Here is a 26,988-nt window from a genome sequence, read left to right on the forward strand (position 1 = left end):
TTATAATAGTAGTTTAAGTCGTCATTGTCGTTGTAAAAGTAGTTGTTGTTATCAAAGTAGTAGTAATTGTAGTATTAATTGTCATAGTTGTAGTGGCCGTCGTCGTCATCGCTGTAGTAGTTGTTCTATCTCCATCTTCCCCATTTCTTTTTGGCTTTGTTCAGAATTTAAACGTTTTGGACAAACTAAGAAATGCAAAAAGCAATTTAAAGTGCATGGATGTTGTATTGAATCTGCACAAGTAATCAGTCAAAAAATGCAATCTTAATTCAAACACTCATGTGATCTTAATTCTAAATGATCATGATTTACTTATGTTTAATAAAGCTTTTGCTGACCACGGAGGTGGATTTAATAATACATTTGAGCCAGATAAAGCAAATAAAATTGTTAGTAGCTTTAGCAAATGTTTTTGCTTATTTTAAGTTGTCCATTTCACAACAGTGGAAGAATAGTGATCAGCATTTTGAAGAACTAAATGTGATACTCCTACTTAAATAGTTGTTTAATTAGACGAAATGAAAACAAAAAGTACAAATAATTTCTATTTTGCATTTGATATATGCATCACGTATTCAAAATAGCATACATTAAAAAAAGCCGAAGTATATCTTTACCTACTATTGACCTCGTTGTTTTTCAGATATTCTTTCCTTCTTTAGTCACTGTGGTGTACAGATGCTCCTGTTCTCCTTTCACTTTATATAAAAAAATATTCGTATTTGCACATCAAAAGTGAATCAATGCATTGCACCATATTGATTACACACGTAACTTGAGCAGTCTGCAGGTGCTCATATATTGTGTATGCGGGCGCATGTGCACATCCATGTTGAATTGCCTTCTCACTGTATGCTTTCGAGAGGTGGAGGTGCTTATTTACTGCATGGCAGAGGGCACAGGAAGGCTTATTTGGATGCTAAAATTGATTGTATTTCCTTGTGTAGAGAGTGAACCTAGAGATGCCGGCACTGACCAGCGCAGCTCGGGGATCATACGCCTTCACACTATCAAACAGATAATCGACCGGGTGAGATCCCTCATACACACACACACTGGCACACATACAAAGTGGTCAGCCACAGTTTTTCAGTATAACACTACTGCCTCCTTCTGGTAGAATTTGGTGCAGCATGTAATAAAAATGTGCACTGTGGTTCTATGGAGTTGATGAGAAAAGTATGTATTTTATCAGTCCATATTTGTGTAAAAGTAAACATATAAGTGTCAAGGAATGGTTTATCCACCTGGTACAGTAACCTTTCTATAAAGTTTAGTATATTATTATATTTAATTATTATATTAACTGTACTGCCATTAAATGTATAGGTTCAAAATACCCTACCAGTTCAAAGACTCTTTATAAGCAAATGTTCTTTAAATGAGCCAAAAAGGATCTTTAGCAACCCATCCAATGTACTTTACCCATGCTATGATCTTTTACCATCTAACAGTCCCCGATGTAACAGAAAAGATTCAAAACTCTTTTATTCCAGTGTCAATAACACTGTTGAACCCTAATTGATGTTATCTTCTCTGTGTGCGTGTATATATATATATATATATATATATATATATATATATATATATGTGTGTGTGTGTGTGTGTGTATTTATGGGTATGTATATGTATATAAGTGCTTAATATATATGAGTACTACCTTCACAAATCTCCCATTTAAATTAATATTTTCTACAGGAAGTTTTACAATATTATATTTGTGCATTTACATTAGATTAGTCAGTACTGAAGCCAAATCTGGAGCTAATCTAACTAAATAATTAACGATAAATATATTTTAAAATAAAATTCTTTTAAATAATAATTAAAACTATTATTATTTTTGTAACATTTTTTAAAAATTTTGTAGTTTGTAATTTTTAAAAAATATTTCGCATGAATTTAAATGTATTATTTTTCTATTTCTAAAGATATCCGGTTTCTAAAATATTATTTTATTAAATATATCCTTTCAATAAATCTGTTTTGTTTAAATGCACCAAAATATATTACCTTTATTCACTAAGAAATGGATACAATATTTATTTTTAAAATGGAGTGTACTAATTTATGTTAGTATAGATATATATACATACATTATATGCATATGTGTTGTGTTTGCGTCTGTGCAGGATAAGCATGCAGTGCTGGACATTACTCCTAACGCAGTGGATCGGCTGAACTATGCTCAGTGGTATCCCATCGTAGTGTTCTTAAATCCTGACAGCAAGCAGGGTGTGAAGAACATGAGGACCAGACTGTGTTCCGAGTCCAGGAAAAGCGCCAGAAAACTCCACGAGCGCGCACTCAAACTGAGGAAGAACAACCATCATCTCTTCACAGGTAAACACAGATGTTTTAGTGTGGAAAAAATGACACATTCAGTAGAGCATTATGCCCTAAGGATGATGGTATTCATTTAGTAACTATGGAGTTAGGAATGTCAATTGTGATACACTTTATTAAAAACAAAACTATAGAGGTGTGAATAGATTGACTTTTAGATTATATTTATTTTGTATTTATTAGGTATTTAATGGAACAAAAAAGGACAGATGGGTACCTATTCACATTTATGCAGTCAAGATTCTTTATTTCTCTCAAATCTTTGCATGGGAAATATGTTATATTATGCTCACATTCTGATTCAACCATTTGACGAATTGCACACCTGTTCATTGAAACACAAGGTGTAGTAGACGTACTTTGTCAAGATAAGACTTTATTCAAAATAGTAAAAACTTGCATGAATTTTTAATATTACCTGATAAGAGCAAGGGACATTTTGTTAACGTATACACAAGTACTTTTATACATATGTATGTGTACTGTATGTAGAAATTATATTTGAACTGTATTTGTGTAGTTTTATAGCCTAATCAAAAATGGTGATAAATTGACCTACTAATGGCAATTGTTAAAAATTAAAGATGTTTCTGTGAAATTTAATCCTGTTTACAAATGGACCAGTTCACTAAAATGATCAGACATCTTTCATACTACGCCATGTCTTGCATTAACAACATTAATGAACATACTATCACTCAGAGAGAGAGAGAGAGGGAAAGACATCTTTTGTTTGAATGGAAATATTCTGTGGCTGATAATAATATTTAGAAATAAGTATTTTTTATAAAACGGTACATGACATTATGTTTCATGGCTGCTACAGCATTTAATGTTATCATAACTTTTATGGATGTAATAAGACAGTCACAAGAACGAGGCGTCTGACTGAACTCTCTAAAGGCGGTTGTGTTATAGTATTCCTCATTTTTTAATAGCTTTGAATAAAGCCTGTCATAAATGTAAATGCAACAGGGCAAAAGATCCCTCCCTACGATTACATAATGAATGAGCATCCAACATCCACCTCTCTTTGACTTAATGAGCAGATAAGTGAATGATGATTCATACTATGGACAGTGAGGAGCAGTGAGGCTTCAGAAAAAAACACTAAATTTTTCCTCTGTTTTATGTCTTTCTTCCTGCCTTTATCTTTTAGCCACTATTAACATGAATAACATGAATGATGGCTGGTATGGAGCACTGAAGGACACCATTCAGCAGCAGCAGAACCAGCTGGTGTGGGTCTCAGAGGGCAAGGTGAGGAAACTCGTTCAACTTTTCCACCATGATTCAATTTCACAGCAGATGCTCCAGGATTCAGGGACAGGGTTCATTCCCGCTTGTCTGATTCCATATTTGTATTTACACAGCATAGTTTGTGTTTCTCACGCATCTGTTCTTGTGGTCACAGCACTCATGTTGACCACTGTGTGGTTCATTTGATCAACATCTGTTTAGTTTTAGTCATGTGTTCTGATGGTGATGTTTAGTGATTTCTTGAAATGCTTTTCACTCTATGAAAAAATAAAAATTAAGTCTTTACGTCATAATATTGTGATGAGAAAAAATACATTCTCATTTTATATGCAAAATAAAATGTATTTTTATTTTCATATTTTTAATATTGTTAACTAAAATTTAAAAAGGCGAAACAAAATAAAATACTTATGTGATGAAGATAGATTAAAAGTGTAAATACAAATGTTAATGAAAATGATTGAAGATTATAGTAACATAAGAACTAATTACTTAGTTATTAAGGTAATACTATTTGAGACATTATTTGCTGTTATTGTTAATAATGTTCAAATTTTAAAGAAATCAGCATTTCTCTATTTTTTTGTTTTTTTTTGTTTAATACATTTTCATGGGAAACAATATTGTATCTACATTTTATATTTAAATACATTTTCTTTCTACATTTGAGATACTGCAATTAACATTCTGTCAACCTTACATTTGTGGTCTATACCCTGCTAAAAAATTATATATTTGTGCTTAAAAGTAGTTTTAATATTAAGTGCAGAATTATTCTTTGTATTTTTTATGGGTTGCTCCCATCAGGTTTTTTGGAGCCGAAACAGAGTACCGATTTCTTATCCTTGTAATCAGCCGATACCGAGTACTAATTCTGATACTTCAAGCTTTGAATAACACTGTATAAAGCACATTTTCTCTCCAAGTACGATACCCAAGTGTAGCTTTGTCCTTTCATAAAAGTGTAAATGAAGGATGTTGCATATAATCCCTTAAACACATTTTATAACCATTTAGTGTGGACATGTCGTGGTCAGAAGCAGCTTTACAGAAAACAATTGATTAAACATAAAAAAAAATGGCAGAAAAATGACAAACAATGCAATTTGGAAACATTGCAAATGATGGAAGAATTCTACATGCCTAAAATCAATGAAGAAAAAAAGTCTGGAGCTCATTTTTGATTCATAAGAAGTTAAAATGCATCTTTCTCTGCTTGTAAACCAGTAAACTAACACTTGCGCTTATTTTATGTGATCAGCAAGGTAAGCGAGTACTGATCAGGTCATAAAATGTGATTATCGGCCGATACTAATCTCTGGCAGATTGATTAAAGCAGTCCTAGTATTAGTTTTGTTTATTTTTTAGTTTACACTTACCACAAGGTGTCGACACTGAACCAGCAAAAAAAACAGAAGAAAGGGAACAAGAGCAACACTATACTATACTACATTTTCTCATTTTTCACACGCTTCATTTCTCATATTCTACAAGACATTTTAAAAATAATCTTTCTCTCTCTCTCCAGGCGGACGGTTCACATGATGATGACCTGGACCTTCACGATGACCGTCTGTCCTATTTATCGGCCCCAGGCAGTGAGTACAGTATGTACAGCACGGACAGCCGCCACACCTCAGATTACGAGGACACGGACACCGAGGGTGGCGCCTACACTGACCAGGAACTGGACGAAACCCTGAACGATGAGGTCGGACCACCCAGCGAACCAGCCATCACTCGCTCCTCAGAACCTGTCCGCGAAGACCCGCCCGTCATCCAGGAGCCCCCCGGATATGGAGGATATCAGCCCGAACCCATCAACCGCATCGACCCCGCGGGGTTCAAGGCCCCTGCACCTCAGCAGGTAGCGTTTCTGCGAGCCGTTCGCCTTCCCTGTTGTCTGGAGGCTGTGGTATGCGTTAGAAAAGTGTTCTAGCGGCGATATTGACCGAGGAGCGCTTTAAAAACCTTATCAATGCAGTCCTAGAGAAGTGACAATGACAGAGTAATAATCGCTGCCACGTATTTATTATTATTATATGTGTTTTTGAGCGTGCAGTTGCGTGTAAGTCAGTGTGTGCATGTGATGAATACAGCCTGGTTGTTACTCCGCGTAGCTGCTGTGACTTTTTATCTGATTGGAATGAAGAAAGAAGTGAGGACATTGTCTCTTTAAGTGTGTGTAATTGCCCCATTCCTGTGGTCTAGATGTCCCCTTATATGCAATGCAAAATGATGTCATTACCAGAGAGTATTATGTGCATGATGGAATTGCAGTGTTCAATATATATTACTGTGAATGTATTTATCTTATATGGATTCAGTGGCCACCGTGATATCCAAAGTGTCTTAGATCTTGTGTTACAAGAGAGCCAAAATGTTGTACTGTAACTGTAGAATTAAACGGACATAAGACGTACCGTAAAGAAAAAAAAAGAACTTGTCCGGTTATACATTATTGAGATGGGATGGTTTGCTATTATTTGTGTTAGTGGGATGTTCCTGGTTCAGTTCAAGTCAAACTGTATGGATGGCATTTGTGGCGTTGTGTTGCAGCAAGCGATAGTGTAGTTGTAGTAAAACGTTGCATTTTGAATTGAATTGTTATAGTTGAAAAGTGTACATTCAAATCTTTATATTTATATATATATATATATATATATATATATATATATATATATATATATATATATATTAGGGATGTAACGGTATTGTAAATACCGTCATACCGCAATATTAAATTTTTTCGATATTACCGAAGTCGCATGACTCGGTAAAACTATAGGTCTTCTGAGAAAATTTGCTCAGGCGAATGAAGCGAACGGGAGGTAGCTGGAACTTCATTTCCCATCAGCCCCGGCGTGGCCATAATCCTTTGCGGTCTGTTGTCGCTACAGATCCAGTAATGCGGAAATGGAGTGTGCTGCTAGTAGCGGAGATGAAAAAAAGATGGAAATGATCGAACCTAAAGCGGGTGTTGTCGCCGCGCGCGTGCTGAATAGCGGTGCTGTCGCGCGCGTTCTGATCAGCTGTGTTGTGGCGCGCGTATTGTAAAGCGCCGAGGGGGGGTTGAGCGCGCATACTCAAGAGAGGTGTTATCGCGCGCCTACTGAAGGGCTGGACTGGACGGAGGTTGTGTCGCGTCGCGTCGCGTCGCGGGGGCACTTTTGATCGTTTTGGAAGGGCATTTTCTATCCAAGACTAAAAAGGGCATGTGCACTGCACAGGTTGAGCCCTATGTGTGCACGTGCCTGCAAGTTGGGGAATACGACTAATAACAGTCATGGGGACTGCAGAAACACAGCACACTGTTCAGATTGATGCAGACATTGACTTGTACCGCAAAGAGATCTCTATCTCACTCATGGTTTGTCCTCTCAAGTGGGGGAAAGACAATGCACAACGTTACCCCACTGCTGTCAACATGGGCCAAGTCATATCTCTCTTGTCCCAGAATCCTCAGTCCCAAATGAGAGGGTTTTTTTCTGTTGCAGGGGACATTGTAAATACTCAGATACCAGCTTTTACCAGATTATAGTTATATGATAATTTTCCTTTAAACCCATCTCTATCTAAGTGAGTGATTAAATTTTAAATGTGATGAGTTTTTAACAATACTAAATTGAAACTTTATTTTTTTTACATGGTTTAATAATTTTTTGTTATTAAAATTGAAGTTCCTGTTTCAAAGCTAACAGATAGATGGCTAATTTGTATGTCATTGACACTTTTGGCACTTTTTTGGGAGTATTTTCAAAAGTTTTTTTTTTTCCTGTAAATGATTCAATAAATACCGTACCGTGACATTCATACCGAGGTATTACCGTACCGTGAAATTCTGATACCGTTACATCCCTAATATATATATACCTTTGTTTTGGTGGAAGTGTCGAGTGGCGAAAGAGAGAAGGTTTTGCATTAAAAGGGGAGTTTCATTATGTGCACGCACTAATTTCACAGTAGCAACTCAAAACACAGATGCAGGGGAGATAGACAGTGACTATGTTTACTTGTACATCAGTAATCTAATTATGTGCCTTAATCTGAATAAGACAGTAATATGATTAAGGTGTTGACATGAGCTGCTTTTTAAATGTTCCTTTCATGATCCTGTTTTACATGTTACATAATTCGATTAACGTCATTGCGTCATCACGATATACCATTTCCTTCTGAGTTTCTTGTAATTTTTTGTGTTTCAAAAGAATTTTTTTTAAAAGAAGATGAGTGGCAAATCCGTATTTCACCATTTACAGATGCGAAAAGCTCTCTGATAAAAAATGTTCCTTAGAAACATATTTTTGTTGCATGTTGGCTGACAGAGCTGTGCTGTCATTGCAGGAAAATGAAAACAAAACATTCGTTGAGGCATATTTATAAACGAAACACTGATGACCCATATCTTTAAAGCAATTCTTAAGCTTCTACTTGTTTTAATTACGGTTGGCAACACAACGTGGCGTTTTTCTGCCGTTTTAATATTGTAACAGGTAAAACAGTTTTTGAAGCTATATTATGCATATTAATTAAGTTACATCTTATTCACAATAGAGCGCGCTGATTGGTTTAAACCAAGTCTTTCTCATAAATTAACGCTGAAAACTCAGACGTCACATTGTACCGGCCGGTACAGACATCCAGTCTCCATGCTAGAATTTACACAATAACCACTTGGCCGTGACGCAGCTTCAGAATTTTCTTTCAAACTCGAAATAACACAAAAACAACTCATTTTCACTTATTTGGGTGTTTCGTGACCCTTTAAGATTAAAGATTTATTTTAATTTTATATGTGTTGTATATAATGTTTTAAAGTTTTTTAAAAAAATAGGAAAAAAAGTGTTTTAAAAACACTCTTAGCATTTCTCCTCAGCGTTTAGTATGTATATATAAATGCTGTCACTATAGCTTAACATCAGTTGAATCTGGAACATCCTCTTAATAATAGAAAAGAAGTGGTGTGATAAGGAAAGTCAGCTGAAGTGCAGTGGTGAGGTTTGACCACATGTATTAAACATTTTTGAACACCTTCACAGAAAGCAGAGGCTGCTCTCCCCTCGCAGCCTGAGCCACTGGCAGAGACAGCGCCCCCTGCTGTTCATGTAAATGTAGGGGCCCCGAGTGCCAAGGATCTCACTCAGGGGGAAATCAGCCCCAAGGCTGGCTCTCTCTTCCCACCTGCCCCTGAGCTTATCCAACCCCCGTCTCCTGACCCCAACCAATCCGGACAGCCCGGGTCAGAGTCCAAGGTACCTCTCTAGCCACCCGCTCTGGACTGAAACCGGCCCACTTTGCGCCCGAGCCTGGTGCCCTCTCTTATCGCCGTCTGCCCTGCCTGTGTGCTGCAGCGCTTTTCTCTTGCTCTTGCATGTGTGCCGTGTGCCTGTTTAAAAGAGACTTCTCTTTCTTGTGTGTGTGCGTTCATAAACAACAGTGGCCACGACAGAGGCCTGCTGCACCGGCTCATTGTTCATGAACCTTCAGGAAAGCCCAGGCCCCCACTGTTGCTTGCCTATTTTTGCATGGGTTTTTTTTTTTTTTTTTTAGTTTTTTGCTTGTTGAAGTAGAGTTAGTCATTATTAATGGTGCATTGAATGTGGTGATTGATAAAATCTGTTTTAGGTCAGTATTTTAAACTTTGATTTTTTTCTTCTGTTGACTTTGAAAGGTAGCCTTGCTGATTGAAACATGTGACTCAACAAATGTTTGTTTGCTGATTTTTTTTTTTTTTTTAAATAGCCTTAACAGGGTTTTTGCAGGTCTTAAAATGTCACTCTTGTACAATTTAAGGCTTTGAAAACAGAAGGAAATCCAAAAGGAAATACAGAACCAAATAGTTTATGCTTAAAAAAAGAACAAAATGTTTTTATGTAGGGCTGGGCGAATATTTAAAAGTAATGGAAATCGATATTCAGAATCTCTGAATAATCGATCTAATTTTTCTTGGTAAATTTTTTTCAATTACTTTCTCTACCACATGTGGAGTCACGTGACCCTGCTCTGTTAAGGCTGATTTACACTTTTGCGTCGAACACACGGGTATGGTCTGGCGCAGCCTACACGTGGTCGCATACCCGAGCACCTCACAAATTGTAACTACACATCACATTTTTGTACTACATTAATGTTGATTGGAAGCTGCGGCAGAGATGCCTTGAGGCGGCATATTTTCTATTACAATAAAATTATTATGCACATTAAAATATTTGTTTACAGAAGATTCAAGAAATGCACTGTTTAAAATATTACATACAGGATATACAAGAGTTATTTTTATTTAGAAGAGATGCTTATTTTCTACTTTTGAAAACAGTAAAAATAATTAATTTTGTTTCCTAGTGCAAGTTATTTGAAGAAAAAAAGTGGCTGTTCGTTTTAGGTAATGTGTGTCTTATTTCCAGTTGTTTAACGTTGATGATCAATATACAATCATAGATTGTAGATAGTGTGTGTTTCCATCGTTTGTTTTAAAATTAAGTAATGGACTCTTCATTTAAACATCTCTCTTGTAGTATTTGAGCATATTTACTGTACAAAACCTTTCAATGAACTATGAGGGCAAAAACTAAAATAAATAAAATAATCGTTCTTTAATCGTAATCAAGTTAAAATTAATTAATGGAGATTTGGATTTTATGCCAGCTCGTCCAGCCCTACTTTTATGTCTTAAATTTACATTTATAAAAGATGCAGAAACCCTGTTTCTAGCAACTAATTTTAGTCAACAGAAGTAACTCCCATGACTTATTTGTTCATTCTCTTTTTTTAGGTGAATTGTAGCCACCTTGTATTAAGTATACCTCATTTTAATGTTGTAAAATCATAGCCAAAATTATGGTACGTATTTGGCAAGTAATGTTGTGGACAAGATGGTGTAGAGCTGTGATTATAGCATACTTTTATTTATCATGACTTGCAATGGCATATGGTTCCTAAAAGGCTACTTCTCAAAATATAATTTTTTGTTATTTGGAGCAAATTACTTTTGGTATTTTTCCCCTTTTCAGTGAGACTTTTGCTGGCTGATTCTCCCCAGTGTTTTTCGCAGCTTGGCGTGTCATAAGTCATTTAAACTCTCTCAAACTCTGAAACTGTCTGTGTGATGGCTGCCTCCATTTTTGACCTGTTCAATAACTGCCCACTCTTGAGTCTTCCTCTATTGCAGGTCTCTCTTCTGACTCTCTGCTTCATTCTTCAACTTTTAATCCGAATATTAATCACTTCTGGTTTCTGCCGTTTCATTCAATTCAATTGATTGCTGTGGTTTATGCATGTTATTTATGCAGTTTCACTTACAACTCTCCTCATTTGGCTTGATCGACAGATGTACAAGAAGGATATCTACCGACCCAACGAACCGGTGCAGATAAGCCAAAACCCTATGCAGCCCAACTACTACCAGGAAGACAAGCCATACAGAGATTATGACCACCAGCCCTACCGCTATGATGGAGGCTACATGGAACCAAAGGCTCGTAACTTTGACCCACATTTTGAGGACAGCGTGCCTCCATATAATGATCAATGGGGTCAGTATGACCACACCTCTGGGTATGAACCTCAAACACTCTACGAGGATGGTCTGAACCGCTTGTATGGTCACCCTCAGTCACGAAACGACACCGGCTACGACACAGGTCGACCTCGATACGGCAAACCAACCTCTGGACCAATCCGACACGATGAACCACCACCATCACGCCCACAATATGACACTCAACAAACCTCTCATTCCCCAGAACCGCCCAAACAACAATACTACGACCCTTCCCAAAGGCCTTCCTACACTCAAGCTCCACAAAAAGGCTATATGATCTCTGAAGCACCGGTAACGCCACCCAAACCTGAGTCGCTCTCACCGCCTTTGGAGCCTGCTCTTCCTCCTCCACCTCCTCCAGCCGAAGCAGAGGATGATCCAGCCATGAAGCCCCAGTCGGTGCTCACCAGGGTGAAGATGTTCGAGAACAAGCGATCGGTGTCTGTAGACAGAGCCAGAGAGTCTGCAGACTCTGGTATTCGGGTGAGTTGATGGTCTGCATGTCTACTCACTAAATATACACTTGGGCTAAATAATTCATATGTTCATCTTTCTGCTTCCTGTAGCCTGTGGACATGGTGCCTAAACCTGGCGCTGCCTCCGTGCCCAAAGCCAATTCTTTAAGTAACCTGGATCAAGAGAAGACCTTTAGGTAATGAGCTTGAGTATGAAGTATAAATCAGTGTGTTAGAATAAATGAGCATTGGTGTCTATTTAAAGAACACACATTTAAGCACACACGCATATCATTTTATAACATGCACTACTGTTCAATGTTAGGGGTCAGTTCAAACTTACAAAAACACTGTCTGAAATACATACAGTTAAGTGATAATGTTATGCTAAAACCCGGAGTAAGTGTTTGTGAAAGTCCAGCTTTGCCATTACAAGGATAAACTAATTTCATATATTTTCATTTGTGTGTGTGTGCGTGCGTGCGTGCGTGCGTGCGTGCGTGCGTGTATATATAAGTAGTATTGTCAGTGAATTTAAATGTCTTTTAATTTTTTTATTAAACTGAAAATGATAACATTCAACAATGTGTTGAATGGGTAATACTGTGATAATGGCAAAGTGGCAATTAATTTTGTAAAATTAATTTTATTTAATTTTGTAAAATTTTTGTAAATTTGTATTTTTCTTTTGGCAAGATAATGCCATTTTTGGCCCCAAATTATCAGCAACTGAAAATGTTGGTGCTTCCCTACTGAGCATAACAGGACTTTTAAAAATATTTGTGGCTTTGGAAAGCTACTTAGCCTTACTGCCTAATGCCCCATTGACATTCCCTGCCAATGCATTGATGAAATGAACAGTTAAATGTGCCAAAACTTTCTTCAGTTAAACAAAGAAAAAACTGAAATCATTGCATTTGGAAACATAGATCTTAAGGTGAATGTGTACCTTGGCTCTAGAGGTCAAACAACAAAAAATAAGGTCATGAATGTTCGTGTTATTCTGAAGTCAGATATGAGTTTCAGTAGTCATGTCAAAGCAGTAACTAAATCAGCTTACTATCATCTTAAAAAAACCTTTGCAAGAATTAGATGCTTTGTTTCCAGTAAGGACATGTTCATATTTTTATGACCAGTAGGGTGTATTACTGTAACGGCCTCCTCACTGGCCTTCCCAAAAAGACAGTCAGACAGCTCATCCAGAACGCTGCAGCCAGGATTCTGACCAGAACCAGAAAATGAGCACATCACACCTGTCCTCAGGTCTTTAAACTGGCTCTTAGTTACACTCAGAATAGATTTTAAAGTATTATTACTTGTCTATTAATCACGAAATGGCCTAGGACCTCACTACATTACAGATATGCTCACTCAATATAAACCTAACCAGATCACTCAGATCATTAGGATCAAATAAATTAGAAATTCCAAGAGTTCAGTCAAAGCAGAGTGAATCCGCCCTTAGCTACTACGTCCCCCACTGCTGGAATCAGCTTCCAGAAATGATCAGATGTGCTCTAACATTAGGCACATTTAAATCGAGCCTGAAAACACATCTGTTTAGCTGTGCCTTTACTGAATGAGCACTGTGCTACGTCAGATAGATTGCTCTATTATGTCTTTCTTTTCTTTTTCATTCTTTTATAACCTGATTTAACACGTTTTAATCTGTTTTTATTTGTTTTTAATCATTTTTATTCAGTTCTTATTTTTATTTTGTGTTTTAATTTATACTTGTTTCTTTTATTCCTGTTTATGTCAAGCACTATGAATTACCATTGTGTATAAAATGTGCCGTATAAATAAACTTGCCTTGCCTTGTAAAAAACATCAAATGATTAGTTGCATATCTCCATTTATTGGTAAAGGAGTCAAATACAAAATTTGTATTAATTCTGCATGTCCAAGATGAAACTCAGTGAAGCTGGTAAATGTATACATAATGACAGCTTCATAAACAATGAAATGACCTCAAGAATGTTTTATGAGGTTCAGATCATGCATTTTTACTTACACTGCTATTACATTGACAATATTGTATACATAAAATACATTATCGCTTTTCTTTGTCAGAACTCCAGAGCCCCAGCAGCCACAGCCTAAAGTAGATGATATCATTCGTTCAAATAACAATGACCCCGATGAGGATGAAGAATATTACAGGAAACAACTGTCCTACTTCGACCGCAGGAGCTTCGACAAACCCTCCACACAGCTGACACCTGCCATCAAACCAGCCCAACCCCAAACTCAACCAGCACACTATCCCAGGTACGTTTGAACTCAAGCATACTTACAGCAGCTCTTTAGATGTTCAACAGGTTTTGTTTCTTTTAAATATGTAATTTTATTAATACAAGCTTGATTGTTGGAATTCAAGTTACTTTTAAGCTTTGTGGAATCAGATTTTTTTTAGATCAAGTTTTTTTTAGCATTTTAATAGCAGTAAATGTTATGCTGGACTATATGGCTTTGAATTTTTTATTTTATTATTATTTTTTTTTGTTCTTTGTCAATTACAGAGCAGAGTCAGTGGAGAAGATCAACCCAGCTGCTCCATCAAACCCAGCTGTCCCACCACCAACCCTGCCTAAACCTGCAGGTACATGATTAATGGAAGAATAATTCTGAGTTTTTTTCGGATATACAAAACACCACACATAATTGAGACTTTTATGCAAGCTTTTAAAAATTTGGGTTAGTTATTTTTAAAGAAATTAATACTAACATTCAATCATTAAGCTGCTAAAAAGTACAGTAAAGACATTTATGACGTTACTATCATTTATTATGTTATAACTGTGTTAATAGAATAATCCACTTATGACATTAGTGTTATTTATAATGTTATAAATTTGTTCATTAAATAATCCTGAAGTCAGTCACAATTTTTATAAAATAAATTCATCAGCACAATTGTTTTCAACATCATAAATATTACTTCATCAGCAAATCGTGACATAAGAATAATAGCAATGAATTCTGTTTTTAAAAAAAATATTTTAAACCAATAATCAATTATTTTAGGTTAACAATGTTTTATTTATAATATTTAACTTATATTTTGATCTTAATATGACGTCTATTGACAGCATTTGTAAAAAATATTAGTCCAATTATTAAATGGTAGTATGTATTTTATTATATAAAACATTTTAATATTACTTTTAATCTTTAATCTTTTGCAGTCATAGTCAGTTTTAAACGGTTGTCATTGTGCACATTGTTAGCCCTATTCTTATTATTTTTAGTAGTAGTATGGTATTTTTGTCAAATATGCTTAGATGCCATTTTAAATGAATCTTTATAGTCATGTTAAAAAAATAAACTACAATTAATGATATTGACAAATATATGTTGGTTATGATCAAAACCAAAGAACACACTTGTCAAAAGATTAAAAATGATGACAAACAACAAATTCTTTTATTTCCGCACATTTTGTTATAGTATGCCCCAAATTTTAGTATTTAAAACGTTTCAGCATACCAAAAAGGTTTTAGTATGATTTGTGTTTATGCAAGTGAGACAAGTGTGGTGCTAATCGACTAGAGAAGGCACCAATAATGCTCTATACACCATACTAATCAAGCAAAACAAGTGTTTATTGCTGGTACACACAGCTGATACCAATTATCAGAATAATATTCAATAATCTTGAGTCATACTCTTTAACATGATTAGGGAAGATAGAAGTGTGAGTTGATCAGGCCCACCCTCTCTCTCTCCTAGGTGCATTATTTATACTTGCAAAGCACAAATTTGATGTTTGTAGAGTCAGCATGGTTAAATAGCATCAATATTCTACCTCCTGAAATTTGGAGAAAGGTAACTTCAAGGTGATGAGGCCCTTCTCTGGTCATTTGGTTGTTTGTTGAGCACAACAGGAGAAAAACAAAAAATGAGCCATTTCTTACTCCTTTCATAAAGAATTCCATATTGGTACTCTTTCTATAAAGTCATATGCTCACACATAACCACATCTCTCTCTCACACACAGCAACCCCACCTCTCGACCCTCACGGATCTCCCAAAGTAAAGCCTCCCAGTCATGAAGACACAGTCCAGAGCACTTACCTGCCTCACAAAAGCTTCCCAGAGAAATCCCCCGTCAACGGCACCGGCGAACCTCCAAAGACCAACAACACTGCCACGTCCAGCTACAACCGTTTTGTGCCCAAGCCGTACACCACCTCCGCAAGACCCTTCGAGCGCAAGTTTGACAGTCCCAAGTTCAATCACAATCTCCTCCCTAATGACTCCCAAAACAAGACGGATAATGTGAAAGCTCCCATCACCGCTAAACCACAGAGCTCACCCCAGCCGGCAGACCACGACAGTGGCCTGGACACCTTCACACGCACCATGGACCACAAACCCAAATACCAGCAGAACAACATCAACGCCGTACCCAAGGCAATACCTGTCAGGTACTGTACACACTTAGAAACAAGATCCATGATGGATAAGCTTACTTTGCTGGAAAATAAGTCGCACCGCTATATTGTAGGTCACACTATGTCAAAATAGAATTGTTAAAAAAGGAAAAAAACTTTTTGACAAATCAGTTTAAAAGTCACATTTTAAAATAATTTAGAAACTATGTAAAATGGTCAATCAGTAGCTCTCTGTAGGGATGCAGTGATTAACCAATTTCACCATTAACCACACTTAAATTCGTCACGGTTAATCGTACAGGCTTCTCAACACTGTTTCTGCAAGGAACAAAACTGCTGCAACAAAACAAAGTTATAACAACTGTGCTCTAGTTTAAAGTTCGAAGTTTGTACACCAAGGCTAATACCCACGCACACTGGATTAACTATGGTTGAAGCTATAAGGGATGTTCCCATATCGCGTCTTTTTGAGGCGCGCAGCATATTTGGAGCGACACGCATGCGGCACTTTGGGAGTGTAATGCACGCAACACATAAGCGGCGCTATGCGCTCATGATTTTCAGGGGCTCCTAGTTAAAAGAATGCCGCAAACGCACCATGAGTCACGTGACAAGAGCTGAACCAAAAGTGCCTTTCAGACAGAGGTTTAGCAGCCCTTGACAACATTTGTTCTCTTTAAAAGGAAATACTTTAGCTAATATGTAGCTTAGATTTACAAATACTATTTTTTATGTATTAATTGTTCTGTTGTTTATTTAATTTATCTATTTTTTATATTTAATTTATTACGATTATTATTTATGTTTAAATGCCAAAAACTTTTCCACTTATTTTTAAGTCCAAAGAGAAATGGGCTATTGTTTGATTTTATTATTATTTTGTGCTGTATTATTTAGGTACAGAGCAGCAATAAATAATTTACTCTTGTTTGATTTTTTTTTAAGTAGTAGTTCTTTGAAATTAATGAATGCATAATTATTGTGATAACTGTGAAACCATGATTATCCGCTTGTTAAGTCGTGACAGATGGAATACTTTTTCTGGGTCGTTTATGACGTTTATGACCACTTTTTAGTCATATCCCACATTAAAGTTTTATATTAAACCATGGTGTACACAACAGTCTCTGGACAACAAAACAACACAGACAACAAAATTTTAACAATTCATAAATAATTTATCACTTTCTGGCCACTATCGAATATTAGGCATGGATATATATTGCGCTCGTGATTTTCAGAAGTATTGTATCTTAACAATTATTAAACGCTTAGTAAACGTTTATTACATCATTTGTTGAGTCTCCCCATACAGTTTGACAGAGTTCTTGGACCCGAAAGTCGCTACGCCTGATGTCACTCTTAACAAGCGGATTCCTCAGACTATAATAGTACAACCAAAATTTATGATTGTTTCATCTCTTGCCCTACGTGTATCTGAATGTTCGGAAAATGTATAAAAGTATTTTAATTCCCCTCACAAATAGTCAAAATATAACAATGTTCAGGAAAAAAATGAAATGAACAATACAACTTTAAATGTATCATATATCTTCATATAACATCAAAAATTATAGTGGCATTGAGTGTTGACCACATTTATTGAATTGAGCCTACACAAATTTAAATCAACCCCAGACGAGCAGCATCTGGGAAATGCACTTTACAAATGTGTAAGTCTCCCTCTCAGCATCTAGCATGTGTTACTAGCTTGACGTTAATTGCTTTATATTGGTTCTTTTAAGGGTCAATAAAGCACAAAATATTAATATGTTCACATTAAGTACAAATCAGTATTTTTCAGCTATTAGTTTTCCACTATTGCTACATGGCTAGAATATCGCTCTTTTTTTTAAATTGCGGATTATTTTTTTGTTTTTTTCACTCTTCAGCCCGAGTGCTTTGGAGGATGATGACGATGATGACAGCCACACGGTGGTGGCGACAGCGCGGGGTATTTTCAACTCTAATGGTGGGGTCCTGAGCTCCATTGAGACAGGAGTAAGCATTATTATCCCACAGGGAGCCATCCCTGATGGCGTGGAGCAAGAGATCTACTTTAAAGTGTGTCGGGATAACAGCATCCTGCCACCTCTGGACAAAGAGAAAGGTCAGTCACGCATCTGTTATCACTGGGGGGTAAAACAAATCTGGAAATTCTCTGGTCTGTGAAAGAAAACAGGTAATGTAGTGTTGTATGTTGATTCACAAGTACGTTTTTTTTTTTTCAGAGTTCCCACGCTTCTTGAAATTACCTACTGTAAAAGAACTTGAATTACAGACAAATGGTTTTTATGCCTGGAAAGTACTTAAAAATAAACACAGGCCCTTGAAAGTGCTTGAATAAAATTTGCTTATGGTTTTATTTCAACAATTGTACTTAATTGTCAAAAACAAAACGAACAATCTGAGAAACTCTTAATTAAAGATCTTACATTTAAATCTTGCACAAAAACACTGACAAATAATGCTTATTTTAACTATTTCATTTACCACATGTTTTTGAACATGACTTTAAAACATTGCATAAAAATTTTCATAAAACATTTAAACAGGCACTGACAGTGCAAATAAGAATGCTAAGCTAGAGTTTAGGAATATACAGGGAAAATCATCAGTATATAAATACCCAAGAATACATAATAACCTCAAGTAAATCATACCAAAAGTAGTGTAAAGTTTTAACAAGATAAGCCAAGATTCTTTTACCTGGTGTTCACAATCCCCAAGGGTTACTGTAACTACTTTAAGTGTGCAGTACCTTGTCTCTCTGTCTATTTTCTACTTGATACTTGATGTTAAGTTTCTGAATAGACTCATTTCTGTCTTTTGTATTGTCTTTGCAGGAGAAACTCTGTTGAGTCCTCTGGTGATGTGTGGTCCTCACGGTCTGAAATTCCTGAAGCCAGTGGAGCTCCGCTTACCTCACTGTGCGTCTATGACCCCTGATGGTTGGTCTTTTGCTCTAAAATCCTCCGACTCCTCGTCGGGTACGCTGTCCTCTCTCTGTCCTTTTGGGTTCGTTTGGGATGGCTTTGTGACATCTTGTGTGATCATGGGTCTTTTTTCATCATTATGTATTTTCTTTTTCATGCCTCCATATCATTTGTTTACACATTTTTTATTATTTATTTAATTAGTCATTGTTAACATGCATCATTCACTCACTCCAGCCTGTTCATTCATGTGTGTTTTTTTAAATCCATGTGTCAGTTTTAACCCTAAAACAGATGTGAAAATTCACCTTAACATCCAGGTCATGCTCTTTTAGCAATATTAAGAAGTTGGTGGTTAATAAGATTTTTTCCCCAGAAGAAATTTAAGTTTAATCATAATAATAGTACAAAATATTTTGTTTCCCAGTAAACAGTGATATTTTTTTTATTCTTATTAATCAAAAAATCCTAAAAAAAGAAAAGAAAAAAAATTACAAATGTAAGTAGACTGAACAAAAAAACAATTAAGTTAACTTAATCAATTTGTGTTGGGAGAACATAAAGGAATTGTGTGGAACCCAGCATTTTTTACATTGTAGATTGAAATAGAATTGAAATGTAGATTGTTTGCATCACAGAAATACATTAATTTTAAAATGCATTCAAATGATTTTTCCATAAAGGAATAAATAGCCAATCTCACAAGTTACACCATATTTTACAATATTTTACTAAATGTTATATATATATATATATATATATATATATATATATATATATATATATATATATATATATATATATATATATATATATATATATATAACAAAAACTATTTGTTTTGAACATAACACTTGTGAATATTCACATATCCATTATGTTTTAATAGATGAACATTTGCATTACAGAAATATAACATTTTAAGGGGTGCCTTGTATTTTGAAGAGCTTGACAAACTTAAAATTGTGCACATTTTGAGTAGTAATAGTCATTTTTGCTAGCCAGATTTGAACACCTTGTGTTCTTTAGATCAAGTAACCATATCACTCGATTTCTCCCTCTGGGTTAGTTGAATAATCAAAGATCTGCAGATGAACTATCAAATAGGCATTCCATCTTTACTTAATTCTCACAATTTCACTAATTTACCAAAGTTAATTCACATCTATTAATCATAATAATCACTCACATTATTGTTTGTGCTTTAAACTGATTCTCACACAGCCTCCCAAATGACTAAACATGCAGAGATGCTGGAATTGGCTTTGTCCCGCTAACGGAGAACAACAAATGTTTTTTCCCTGTGTCTTGATTTTTCTCTTTCTCCCTCTCGTTTCACTCATCTTTATCTCTGTCTCAGTCTCTAACTCTTATTGGTAAACACGGCTGCACCTGGATTAGCCTTTAATGAACCTCTCCTTCTGAATGTGCGGTGGAGAGATCAGAGAGATCATCCTGCCTCATCCAAAACTATTACAGGCCTTTGTTTCTAATCTGCATAATTTCAAACAAGGCCATTATTTATACAAAGCTCAAGGCAGACGTCCCTGCACTCTCTTGGAAAGAGAAAGTTCACCTTACTGCTTTAACATTGAATGTGTTCTGATGGAGCTCACAGCAGAGCACAAAAGCCTCACGTCCTTATAGCTTATAGATTTTATTAATGAGCTCATATATAATATGCTCATATATATATGTATATATATATATATATATATATATATATATATATATATATATATATATATATATATATATACATGTATGTATGTATGTATATATATATATATATATATATATATATATACATATATATATATATATATATATATATATATATATATATATATATATATATATATATATATATATATACATACACACACACACATACAGGTGAAGACAAAATTATTAGCCTTCCTGTGAAAGTTTCTCATGTTCTGTTTAAAAGATTTTCAACACGTTTAAAAATAATATCTAATATTTCATTTAATTTGCCTTTGCAATAATGTTAGTAGATACTGTTTAACTTGTTTATTTTGCAAGATACTACTATTATATAGCTTAAACCCGCGGTCAAGCTAGAGTTTAGCATGAACTTTTGGATGGTGCTGTGAAATAACGGGATAAAATAAGATGGAACAATTCTGATGAAACGAACAATTGCTCCAAATGTTCATTTTCTATAAGGATCAGTCATGTTTTCAGCTTCTATTGCTCTCATGTTTTTACGTGATGTAAAATCGCAGGTCAGAGATCACCAAATTTGGACTTGGGGATGCAACGACATGCGCAATCGTTGCATGAGCTTGTGTTTCCAGTCTGTCACATTTGAATGCATATTAATGGAAGTCAATTGGGCAAAAGGTGCAGTAGACTGTGGGTTTAAGGCTTAACTAGGTTAATTACAGTAGGTTAATTAAGCAAGTCAATGGGTAACAGTGGTTTGTTCTTTTGCCATTCAAAAAAAATTTCTTAAAAAGGAAACTAATCTACCCCTTTTTAACACATGTAAAATCAGTCTCTGATGTCCCAAGAGTGTGCATCTGAAGTTTAAGCCCAATACATCCCACAAATAATATTTAATAACTCTTTGAAACTACCCCTTTATAGCCTTTGCAAAGTATGCTGTTTTGGTGACTGTGGCTTTAAATTCAAATGAGATTGTGAGCTTTTTCAAAAGAGGGCGGAACTAATATATATATATAATAGGAAACAAAGTAAAGAATGTATCTCTGTAAATTTAGAAAAATAATTCAAATGTCTAATAAATATTGTCTTCAACTGTATGATATTATTTAATCACCATTTTAATATTTAAGTGTCAATTTTGCACCACAAACTCACCAAACAAGTACATACTGTATGTTTGTTTTGAGTCTTAAACTACTTTTTTCTCTGAATTCTGTTTGGTGCTGCTAGTGATGGTGAAATAACACACACTTCACCTTGATGAATGGAAAAACCTATGTGTTCTTATGCATTACAGCACCTTAGGCTATGAGCTTATTGGTTATTGCTTGGTCTCTGCTGATTATCTCTGTCAGAACAAATAATGCATGCTGAGAGCTCGTGTTATCTGTGAGCATCCCGCTTTGCTCATGTCTTTGCCTCATGCAATCCAAACAGCACAAGAGCTAAAAATTTACACAGCTTTATTCTTTGATAGAATGGTTTTAAATGTCATGATTTTTCAAATATGTGTTTGGTTGTTCATTAGAGTTTTGGTAGTGTTTTTTAGAATAGTGTATGCATGGCGCTTTATTCAACATTTATTTAATATTTTGTGCTGTCACTGATAAAAGCTTGATTTATAATACACTACTGTTCAAAAGTTTGGAGTCAATTTGATCAAAAAAAAAAAAAACTTGAAATAAGCCTCTCGTTTAACAAGGCTGCATTTATGTTATTTAAAAATATAATCATGTAGAATATAATTACAAATTTAAAAGCAACAACAGTTTTCTTTGTTAATTTCAGAATGTAATTTATTTATATACAAGTCTGATGATTTAACAATTTAACATTGTGTCCTAATCAATAATAAAACACAGTAAAAAGTATTTACTATGCTTATCATAAATACATGCAACAAGCAACAGGGGGTTAGAAATGTTTTTAGAAAGAATTTTAGAAATGTTTTCTGTTTTTGTGACAAGAGTTACACAGACAACAAACAACAGCTCGCAAACTATGACGCAATATTATTAAAGATTGATTATGTGCTTTATTCAGTGATAAAAGTGCATATTGTGAGTTTCTATTCTTTTTCAAATATTTCCCAAGTGATGTTTAACAGGGGAAGGACATTTTTAACAGAATTTCCTTAATATTTGACTTCTAGAGAAAGGGTTAGTACTTTTAGTTTTGGCTGGAATAAAACTGTTTTAAAAAGTGTCAAAATAATTACGGTTAATTATTACTCCCTTAAGAATTTTTTTTTTTTTTCAGATTGATGATAAGTAACCTATTTGAACTAACTAACATAACAGTAGTTAAACCTTTAGATTGCACTTTAAACTGAATACTGGTAATGGGAAAGACTAAATAAATACATTTTTAGAAATAAGTTATTAAAACTGGGATGTTTAAAATGTGTCTGAAAAAATCTAAAAAATGTTAAATAGCACTTAGGAACACTTTTATAAACATTTAACCCCAATGACAGAGTAAAAAAATATACACATATATAAATATATACACACACACACACACACACACACACACACACACACACACACACACACACACACACACACACAAACACACACAGTATACATATATATACATAATTAAATAAAGTAATACTAATACAACACAGGGCAAAGTAAATTAAATAAGTAAAAAACTAGATAAAAATAATGTTGTTACATTTGTTAGTCACATTAACAATAATGTGCTTGCTACTTCTTGTTTATAGTGACTTTAGTTGTGCTGAGGTTGGACCAATGTGTCTAGTTAAGGGCGTTACAATACCGGAGTAAAATTGCAAAAGTAAGAACCAATTCTGACCATAATATGATTTCTTAAATAATCACTTCAAGCGGTGTTAAATCATCAAAACAGTTTTATCAGTGGCCTCCAATGAGTATAAAAACTTATGAGCTGAGCCTCTGAGAGAGAACTTAATCTGCAATTTCCGAAAACTTAACATGTCTAAAACCAGACTTTGATTGAGGGTGGTTCTAGTGAATTTTACACTAAGAGAATTCTCTTACGAGCAACAAGGGAGGAAAAGACGTTTTTTTGAATGTTTGTGACATTAAAATCATCTGGCAGTTTCCCAAACATAGCGATATGTGGGTTTGGGTTTAGATTAATGCCCAATTTGTCTAAGATTGCCTTAAAATAACCTCCAAAATTCAGACAATTTGTGGCACGACCAGAACATGTGAGAGAGGTTGCACGGGGTCTGTGAACACCTATTACATTTGCTATCTAATGTGTCTGGATAAAGCTTTAAGTGTTTCTCTTTGCTATATGTAGTCTGTGGATGACCTTAAACTGTAAAAGTATAATCTAGCACAACTTGAATTAAAGCCTAATCCCAGGAATCATCAGAGAGATTCAACTCAAGTTCTTATTCCCATTCCATCTTAATCTTATTTAGGATAGATTTATTAGTTGGAGAGAGTAAATTATATAAATATGAAATATGGCCTCTTGACAAGGTTTTGGCTTTAATAATCAAGTCTATCCCGCTAGCTGTTGGGATATGTGGGAATGAAGTTGTGTGTGTTCTTGCGAAGTCACATAGTTGGAAGTATCGAAAAAAGTCTGACCTGTTTAAACTAATTGTAGAAATCAGCTGGTTGTATGTAGAAATGTATGAGAAATGTAGAAAGCTTGCGAACAGATCTTCAATATACAAGTCTCCCAACTCTCGTATTCCCTTATTCTCTAAGTTGATAACATTTGAGTCACTTTTAGCAGGTATAAATAAATGATTATTGCGAATAGGGGTTGATAATGGGAGGGTGAGCCAGCCAAAGTTGCGTCTTATTTGCCAGATTTTTAGAGTTTCGATGACCACAGGGTGGAAATAAACCTTTATAATAATAATGGATAAAATGTATAAAATTGACCTCAAATCTTGAAAGACACTGAATAAACATTAATAATGTTCAAATTACTTCATGTTTGTGACTTACTCATCAATTAATTATTCAGACATTGCTCTTCTGATTAGCTGATTCTAATTTATTTATATTCTTGGCATCTTTAGAGCCTGTTGCATGTGGTGTGAACCTAGATTTTTTGTTGTAATCTTATCAGGCTACCTTTGATTTGGACACAATGTACTGCGTCAAAGCTGAATAAAACCTAATAAATCTCAAAGACTCCAAACTTTTGAACAAGAAGTTTCTAACTCCGATCATCCATCAAATTCATCCGCATGTTCTTTGTTGTTCATCCAGGTGATCCGAAGAGTTGGCAGAACAAATCTCTTCCCGGAGATCCCAACTACCTGGTTGGAGCCAACTGTGTGTCTGTGCTTATTGACCATTTCTGAGGAGGCTGACGACAGCAGGTCCTGTTACTGAATGTGGAACCAGATTAAAGGAGAAAGGACCTTCCCCCTTATGAACACACACACACTTACACAACACACACACACAAAACATGAAGGCACTACGCTCCACTATAAATGAAGGGTCTCCTGGCTTTGTTTACGGTAACCTCTGAGACTGCAGGGAGAGTTACATCCTATGAAGTGCTGTTTTAATCTCCTCATCGTTCCTTCTCTTCTTTTTTAAGTGCTTTTAAAGGCTTTCGAGGATAACAAAAACAGACATTAACCACTGATGGACTGCATGCTCCGTGCCACTGACCAACTAATACTCACACTGCAAGCCAACTGTAATGTTTTCCACACGTTTGTTTTGTTTTTGATTTATTAGGTTCTTCCATTCAGTCTAGACTACTTTAACGAACGTATAGACTATTATATTAATGTGCAAATGTATTTTCACTCCATATAGTCTGCACACTATAATGATTCTCATGTATAGCGCAATCTTTTCTAGAATACGGATTTCTAGTTTTTAGGCTTTCAGGCAAGCGGTTGAAGTGCACAGCTGACACGTTTTCCTGACTTTTATCATGTCAAGGTGCAGGATCAGTGCTAGGTGAGAGCATAACGGATATGATGAATAATAACAGTATGAATTTTTCTAGCCAAGGAAGTGTCACCTAAGGCTCTTTTTTTACTAGCTCCTTTGTAGACACCGCTAGCCTCCTCACATACCTGTGAACTTGAGCACTGGAACATTCCTGCTGTGTCGAGATCTATGCACGTGCTTTGACTCAGGTGTGAAGAACCGCTGCTCTCTCCTTTTCTTCCGTCTATCTCTCTCTTTCTCTCACTCCCTCGATCTCTCACTCCATCTGAAGCAGTGATGCCTTATCTGAAACGACTCACTTTTTTCAATGAGAATTTTAAAAAAAAAAAAGAAAAAACTTTTTGGTTTCTTTTTGCTAAGTTGTTCTAATGATAAATTATGAAGAAACTGAAGTTGTCTTTCTGCCATTTTATGTCAACCCGCTGTATAAATAAACCTGGGTGTTGCACACGAAAAACAGCGTAAAGGTTAAGAACAGGTTTTCTCTTATATTATTTTTAATCTGCTATGCACATGTTCTTTAAAGAGAAACAGAAGGAGGATATCGAATTGGCTGTACATAAAGCTAGCATATTGCCTTCATTATTGGTTTGTAAATGACTTTTTTTGTACGTCTTTATTATTTTGTATAAAACCTAAAGGGGGAACGTTTATAAAAGAGGATGAATGAAGTGAAAACGGTCGTCTTTGTATTCTGGTTCTACCCTTGAGCCTCAGAACGTGTACTTAGCAGTAATAATATCACCTTTTCTACAGATACACACTAAATATTTACGCGTTTTTAACGATAACCGTCTTTTTATTCTTTATTTACAAGAGAAAGTGCTCGATGTAAACTATTCTCAAAACCTGGTTCTTTTAAAACGGTGTGCTCTGGAAATGTGTTCTACGCATTTATTTGTGATACTGGATGCTATATTGTGTGTCCTGAAATGTATTTTTGTACTAATAGACGATTTATTATGGCACACCGGAAGACTTTTGTTTTGTTTTGTTTTCTTTAGACTATATAACACAGCTTTGACTGGTCATTAGCTCTTCACGAGTGGCAGAGTTTGTTCCCTTTTCAACACAATTTCCAGTATGCCACTGTATTAAAAAAAATAAATCATTTTTAAAATACACCGTGTTGCTGTCTTATAAGAGATTGTGTTTGCAATGTCCCGCAGTAAACCTACAGGAGCGAGCAAGGTGACTTTGAAAACATGTCTTGTTGCGACAAAACGCTGCAGTGTGTTGAGTAGTGACACTCGAAGGCCTGCAGAGGGCGCGAATGCTTTAGTTTATGTCATCGTTTATTGTGTTGGACGATTTTAAAAGTGACTTTAATGCAGGGATGTTCAGACTCGGTCCTAGAGGGCCGGAGTCCCACAAAGTTTAGTTCCAATTCCAGTCAGACACACCTGGCCGAGCTAATCAAGCTCTTACTAT

At 35.4% G+C, this 26,988-nt stretch overlaps 1 protein-coding gene across 50 annotated transcripts in view; it reads left to right on the top strand.

Annotated features, from left to right (window-relative positions):
- Window positions 1–26,679, top strand: part of tjp1a (tight junction protein 1a) — a 196,508-nt gene extending 169,829 nt beyond the window's left edge. For 9 of the 50 annotated variants that reach the window (XM_087261217.1, XM_087261219.1, XM_087261218.1 and 6 more), the window contains 13 exons: window positions 948–1,030; window positions 2,133–2,343; window positions 3,506–3,606; window positions 5,135–5,473; window positions 8,646–8,858; window positions 10,934–11,629; window positions 11,713–11,798; window positions 13,675–13,872; window positions 14,124–14,203; window positions 15,602–16,031; window positions 17,891–18,108; window positions 18,845–18,988; window positions 24,853–26,679. In XM_087261217.1, the coding sequence (XP_087117343.1) occupies window positions 948–1,030; window positions 2,133–2,343; window positions 3,506–3,606; window positions 5,135–5,473; window positions 8,646–8,858; window positions 10,934–11,629; window positions 11,713–11,798; window positions 13,675–13,872; window positions 14,124–14,203; window positions 15,602–16,031; window positions 17,891–18,108; window positions 18,845–18,988; window positions 24,853–24,947 (2,894 nt within the window). In that variant the 3' untranslated portion in view covers window positions 24,948–26,679. The remainder of the gene's footprint in view (window positions 1–947; window positions 1,031–2,132; window positions 2,344–3,505; window positions 3,607–5,134; window positions 5,474–8,645; window positions 8,859–10,933; window positions 11,630–11,712; window positions 11,799–13,674; window positions 13,873–14,123; window positions 14,204–15,601; window positions 16,032–17,890; window positions 18,109–18,844; window positions 18,989–24,852) is intronic. The other 41 variants (XM_087261222.1, XM_087261226.1, XM_087261223.1 and 38 more) reach the window with 5 other exon arrangements.
- Window positions 26,680–26,988: the final 309 nt, after the last annotated feature.

This window comes from Danio rerio, chromosome 7 (assembly GCF_052040795.2).
Source record: "Danio rerio strain M-AB ecotype USA chromosome 7, GRCz13ab, whole genome shotgun sequence".
Lineage (NCBI taxonomy): Eukaryota > Metazoa > Chordata > Actinopteri > Cypriniformes > Danionidae > Danio > Danio rerio.